Source organism: Magnolia sinica, chromosome 6 (assembly GCF_029962835.1).
Source record: "Magnolia sinica isolate HGM2019 chromosome 6, MsV1, whole genome shotgun sequence".
Taxonomy (NCBI): domain Eukaryota; kingdom Viridiplantae; phylum Streptophyta; class Magnoliopsida; order Magnoliales; family Magnoliaceae; genus Magnolia; species Magnolia sinica.
The window spans coordinates 10,131,566-10,138,673 of NC_080578.1; the positions used below are offsets into that span (position 1 = coordinate 10,131,566).

Here is a 7,108-nt window from a genome sequence, read left to right on the forward strand (position 1 = left end):
GCTTGATTTTTGGAATAAAGGGTGAACGTGAAGGGGTGACACTTATGGACGGATTGGATGTTGGCAGTACAGTGATGTGGGCTGCACACACCACTTAATCGTATAAGCCTATTCAAAACAAATGTGATAGGGAAACATACTGTCCAATAATTCAGTTGAAAAGCTTGGCATATGGGTTTTCCTCTATAAATAGCTGAGCCCTGGGATCAACCATCAAAGCAAGCACCCACATACATCCACTGATACTGTGATTGTATCATAAGTAGTGGTGCACTAGTGTCGACTACTCATGGCTCTTCTTCACACGTCTCTCATGACCTCTTTCTTTCTCTCTTTTTTCCTTACCTTAGTTTCTCTCTCTCACTTGTGTTTTTGCTTCAATACCAAACATCTTGGTTTGTCGACCACCGGGTCCGAATGGTCACCGGCCGGTGCGACATGGTACGGCAGTCCTAATGGAGCTGGAAGTGATGGTAATGTGGTGTGTTTTTTTGTGTGTAAGATTCGGGATGGCCAGCATGTGTTGCCACATTGAGGCCCACATGACGAGTGATCAGATGATCGGAACCATCCATGTTGTGGACAATGCTTTATATAGGGCATCGTTAGAAATTTTCGTTAAACAAATGATTCTGATCATTTCTATGTGTAGATGAATGTATCGACCCTGAAAAGATCACCTGATTCATTTTTCTGTGGCTCACATTCAACTCCAAAATCCAAAGGCAATGATCACTTTCGAAGCCGGTCATTGCACCATAGCTTACAGTAGTACCAAGAAGAATGACATTTCCAATCATCTGATCATCTCTGCATGTGGGCTCCACAGGGTGACATATGCTGGAAATCCTCCATATAAGTTTCTGTGCAGACACGTGGTGTGTATTTGTAGATCTGAACTACCCAACTGGCTGGCCCCACTTGTGGATGGTTGATTGGACGGTCCTAATTAATGCCTGGGTTGGTCAGTAAAAAAATGACCACCACCCATTTTCGGGCCATGGCCGTATATCATGGGGTATGCAGGATACATAGTTCCCATCTTTGCGCACATTTGCCACGTGTTCCAATAGGGAGCCATGCGATAACATGTACGGCAATTGGAATGGCTGGTATATTAGTTATACTTAGACAATATATAATTAAAATGTAATAACGGTGTAAGTGGGTGTAGGTGGAGCATGTGGTTATGGAAATGCAGTAGAGCAGGCTCCTTTCTCTTCTTTAATTGCAGCGGGAAGTCCTTCGCTTTTTAAATCTGGCAAGGGATGTGGAGCTTGTTATCAGGTAGTCCTCCATCTACGAAAGGATTATTAAATCTATGCCTTGTGGTATTAATATCAGGTATTATAGATAAGTTACTCAACATGGACGTGTGGGCCCACCTTGGTGTAAGTACGGCATTCAACCGGTTCTGTGATGGTACAACACCATGAAAATTGGGCACTCCAAAATAGGCTCATCCAATAATCACATTGGCTGTATTTGAAGGAAGTGATTTGTGTCCAAACCCTGCGTGGACGATAATTGTGGTAGGGGTTCTGTGGGGCCCACTGTGATGTATGGTTTTATCCACATTGTCCATGGATTTCTTCGGGATCATTTTAGGGTATGAGGTCAAAATGAGGTAATTCCTAAGCTCAAGTGGACCACTCAACAGGAAGGGGCATTATCCCTTGGGAGCCATCAGGATGTTTATTTGCCATCCAACCTCATCATAAAAGGTTGTATACACCTGGATGGACCGAAAACATAAATTTCAGCTTGATCCAAAACTTTTAATACTCTCAAGAAGTTTTTGGTGTATATTCAATCCCCACTGTGTAGTCCACTTGAGCCTTAGATTTGCTTCATATTTAGGCTCATGCCCTAAAAATGATTTGGCAAAATGGATGGATGGTGTGGATAAAACCCATACATTACAGTGGGTCCCATAGACCCACAGATCTCTATTGGACGGACTATAGTACGTAGTAATCACAATCAGCTTCATATTTGAAGGGTTTTTGGGTTATTATTCATTATTTTCTATAAGGTGGTCAATATAATGATTGTATATCTTTAGTTTTTAAATTAATGTTTTAAGACATCCAACTTTTATGACCATGATCATGAAATAATTAGGATAAATGTCATACACACGCACATGCAGCCCAGGCGCAGCATTCGTAGACTAAGCTATTCTACAGGACTTTTAGAGAAATCCCCGCACCATCCTCACTATAAAAAAAAAAAAAAAAAGGCCATGAAAACGATGGCCCAAGTTCTTGGTAGGATTTTTCATCATACGTCCAAAAGGCCTGTAGATTGATTTACGTGCCAGGGTATGTATAGCCCCACGCATTTACACACCAGGCAAGCGTGTTGGTAAGGCACGTGTACAGATTCAAGCAATCCATCTTGTGGACCACACCGTTTGTAGACCATCTAACCCAAAAATCAGGCCAGTTCACTTAATTGGCCGGCTTGCAGTATATGAAACAAATGGACGGCTAAAAACAAGTGTTATCAAGCCGTCCGTTATTCGTAGCTCACTTGATGAGTTGACCTGCCTGTTTTTTCCCAGACGACCTTGACGGTGTGGCTCACCAGGTGGGCCTCTTTGATCTTTTGCATGTGTTACATGGGTGCATCTTTTACTCCGTTCATGGCAGTGATATATACGCGTGTGGGCATAGCAAACCTCTTACTTCCGACCATCTATCATTAGATTTCCAATGGGGTTGAGTATTTTAGATTGCGTCGGTGGGCCGATTGATTATTTTATATTTTAAGGAATGATGACATGCAACCACCGCACACTAGCTTATCTTGCCTCGTGGTTTTTCTTGCATATGGTAGGACATCTGAGCCATTCCACAGGTAGCCCCATCTTGATGATTATCTGAAATGGAAAACATCCACTCGTTAGGTGGGCCACGCCATTGAAATCAATGGACACCGAGATCTTACTCTATGTAGCCTTTTGGCCCACCTGATGAGTGGATCAGCAGGATCTACGGCCAAATGATCTTTAGTGATGAAACCATCATTCGCATGGCTTGGATGTCCTACACGTCAGAGAGGCGTGACTATATTCAGCTGAGTATATTGTAGTTGCATGTGATCTGTCCTCTCACGTCATGGCTGCTTCTCAATTTCATTTCAAGATACATGCTTCATTTCAAGATACATGGACTCTCTGAAATATTTTTAAGACAGATTTTGGAGGCCTGATCCTGTAGAGGTCTTTGAATAAAACCTTTGTTTGTTTGTTATTATTTATTGAAAGCTACCGGCCTTTCAGATGTAGGCTATTTCTTCCAACTTTTTTCTTGGAGGCCTGTTTGGATTTGTGAAAAAAATAATAATAATAAAGAAAATGTGTTTTCAGCTGTTAATTATTTCTAAGAAACAGTACGAAATGAAAAGTATTTCTTTTTATTGGTTTTTAATAAGAATTTTTTCTTGATTTCTAAATTTATTGTTTGGAATAATAATAATAATAATTTTCCTTGAATAAGGAAGGTGACAAATGTGTGCACTACATATGAATTGTGACATGTGTTACATTGTCACATGTGGCATATAGGCACACGCAAGACATTAGCACGTGTGGGATGGCTGAAAATGTACCAAAGCACATGATATATATGTAATACAATGGCAAATGTGTAATACTTTAAGATGAATGGTGGCACATGTTGTAAATGTGAGGCACTTGAAAATGAATGGCTGTACATTTGAAGTACTCAAAGATAATAAGTTGCACATGTGTGGCACTTAGGAGAGGGGCAGTCATATATGTAACTGTCATGTTGTGCATTTATGTTTTCTAAAAGGATCATTTTCTTATTTTCCTTCATTTTTTGAAAATGATGTTTCTTACATTTGTGCATAAAAACGAGATGCAATATTTTTTAGAAAATTAGTGAAAATTGAAAATAAAATTTCCAAAAAGAAATAATTACAAAAATAAGTAATAAAAATTACATTTCTTCCATTTATATTTCAACAAACTTAAACCGGCCCTCTGTGTTTCATCATCTCATCATCATCTAAGCCTTATCTCAATTACCTATATATTTTAAATTTATACTATTCTAAATACCCATTATTAGTAAATCTCTTTCTTTAGTTTAATTATTAAATTATTGAGTCAAGTCGAATCAAGTCCTCTGGTCGACCCAACCGATTGAATATTGAATTTTTAAGTTTTTGAACAATTGCATGGCCCACCGGGGTATAAGGGTCCTACTCCCCCAACCTCGAGCCGTGGCCCCAACGAATGAAGTATTGGTGGATGGAAACTGCTTACAAGTATCTTTAAACCATCCAATTCTTTTTTATAATAGTAGCACAATTGACTAATAGACTACACCAATGGTTCAGTCCATGGCATTCATCATTGTCGTGGGCTGGGACGTGGACAGCGGACCTAGATTTCAAGCCCAGTTCCAGTTCTCAGCCCAAACCCCGGGCCTATAGGGTTGGGCTCGCCTTGCCAGACCGGACTGGCCAACCATTGACACCCTGGAACTAGGTTCCCCTACAAGTTCTTCAAAAAGAAGATGTAGAGGAACCTCTCTTTTTATATGGTATTTCTTACTTTAAGATGCTCGTTATCAGGTGAAATGTACAGAAAATGAGGCATGTTCAGGGAAACCAGTGACGGTGGTGATCACCGACGAGTGTCCTGGAGGTAGCTGCTTAGCTGAATCTGCTCATTTTGATCTCAGTGGGACTGCATTTGGAGCCATGGCCATCTCAGGTCAAGCTGATAAACTACGCGATGCTGGGGTCCTACAAGTTAAATACTCACGGTATGAATTCCAATCTGTGGCCCACCACCCATCATCAAATTCTCGATCAATTTCAATCCAGACATGATCTAACGGCTGTGTGTTCTCTAGGGTTGCATGTGACTACCCAGGACAGACCATAGCCTTCCATGTCGATGCCGGCTCCAACCCCAACTACTTCTCAGTGGTTGTCGAGTTTGAAGACGGGGACGGAGACCTCGCAAGTGTCGATCTGAAGGAGGCGGCGACAGATTCAAATGCATGGAGGACCATGCAACAATCATGGGGTGCAGATTGGAAGCTTGATTCTGGATCGGAATTGAAGCCGCCATTTTCGATCAGGTTGACGTCGCAGTACTCAGGCAAGACGCTAGTGGCGAGCAACGTTATTCCGGCAGGGTGGCGTCCCGGTGCTACTTACCGCTCCTTCGTCAACTATAATTGAATCTGCCCACGTTCATATCCCTATTTACATGCATGCCATGCATGTGAAGATGTAAATGGATGTTGGTATTTGTATTTTATGGTTCAATGGTTCGCTTAGTTGTTGTTAGGAACGGACGGTCGTCGTTTTAAATGGAGTGTACGTGCATTTTATAGTATGTCGTGTGCAAGGAGATGTTGGGCATTATAAATGATAAGACGCTATTTTAGTCATTTGAAAGTTTTTAGTCCCTTGTGTTGGAAAAAAATATATTGAAAACTGAAAATAAAATTATTTAAATTAACACTAGGCTAAATCACTTTTTTTTTTTAACATGCACACACCCACGCCGTAGTGGGATTTCACCACCTATGGGTACTCGAACCCTTAACCATGTGTTGAAACTCCTGAGAGTCTACCATCAGAGCAAGAGTAAGGACTCCATTTAGCATACAAATATGTTAAATCACATATAAATACATTGTACTTAAAGTTTAATTCACCCTCTCCAGATAATGTATACATGTGAAGTGCAAAGTGCGCCATTTAGCATCAATACAGCCATACTGCTCTCACTCTCATCTATGCTCATGCATAGCATGTATGTCTATATTGGCATCTCATTCTCCATTTCTCCATGTAAGAATACTGCCCAATCAGTCACTTATAAACTACAACTTTTCTCTCACTCTTTGTGATATGGAACTAGAGAAAATGCTTTAAAAAATAAAAAATAAATTTCAAAATAATTTCAAAGAGAAAGCGAAAGTTTTTTTAAAAAATATTATTTATTTGTAAATTAAAATTTCAACAGGCATGTGTAGCCCGAAGTTTGGATCCAGGCCTAAAAGTAAAGCCCGTTTATTAATCATGCAGGGCTTGGGCTTTGCATAAAGGCCCACTAATTCAGGAACAGGATAGTCAAAGAAATGTAGTTTTATTGACACATACAATCCAATGGGCCACTAGGGAACATTGAAGAGGTGATCCCATTTATAGATTTGCGTGTAGGACCCACGATTGTCTGTATATTCTATCCAACCTTTTTTTTATCATATGCGCCTCACTTGGATAAAGGGAAACTCCAAAGATCAGCCCGGTCCAAAAATCATGCGGGCCACACCTCATGAACTTAGAGGTGTTAGGTGTGATGTGATTTTACTTCAACCGGCATGGTATGGCCGTATGCAAGGGTGAGTCACCTCAAACACACGGCACAATGATCCCATATCCCTTTGGCATTGTACCTCGTGCTATACATAATGTATTGAGAACCGATCACCTACAGGTGCCTGCACCAGTATTAGTGGTATAAGGCTTTTTTGCTATTGCTTGCATTAAATCATTACCCTTTATCCTCACCATTTAGTGCATCCAACGGCTAAAAAAATTTCGCATATCACAAGTGGTACAGGCGCCTGTTGGTGATTTAGTTCACTTTAGGTTAGAAATGGGCCGGGCTAAGGCCGACCCAACAAACAGTTAAGGCCCAGGCCTGAGCTTAAATGACCGGTCTGGCCCGAAAATTGATAAAATCCCTATCCTGCTTGAAAATTCCTAATCTATTTGTTGATCAAGTGACCAGGAAATTCCTGATACTCGTTCGTTGAGAATAATCTTCCCTTGCTAAAAGCTACACCAAAGGAGGCCCTAAACACTGAAATCCGGGCCTTGCCTTAGACACTGAGAGAGAGAGAGAGAGAGAGAGAGAGAGAGAGAGAGAGAGAGAGAGCATATCTAATATATATAGGATTGGAACCATATGAGAGACAAACACACAACATGCACAAACATACACACAACATGCACAAACATACACACGCAGTTTGGACGGTGGACCTGAACAGAAGCACTTGGGTCATGACCCTATCATCAGAGGCCCCACCCAAAACGCTGACAGAGA

The 7,108-nt window shown here is 40.9% G+C and overlaps 1 protein-coding gene across 1 annotated transcript; it reads left to right on the top strand.

Annotated features, from left to right (window-relative positions):
- The first annotated feature begins 231 nt into the window (after window positions 1-231).
- On the top strand, window positions 232-5,420 carry LOC131249858 (expansin-B18-like). The gene is made up of 4 exons (XM_058250604.1): window positions 232-473; window positions 1,175-1,287; window positions 4,609-4,802; window positions 4,893-5,420. Exons 1-4 carry the CDS (start codon window positions 290-292, stop codon window positions 5,224-5,226), a joined length of 825 nt encoding a protein of 274 aa, XP_058106587.1. The 5' UTR covers window positions 232-289; the 3' UTR covers window positions 5,227-5,420.
- Window positions 5,421-7,108: the final 1,688 nt, after the last annotated feature.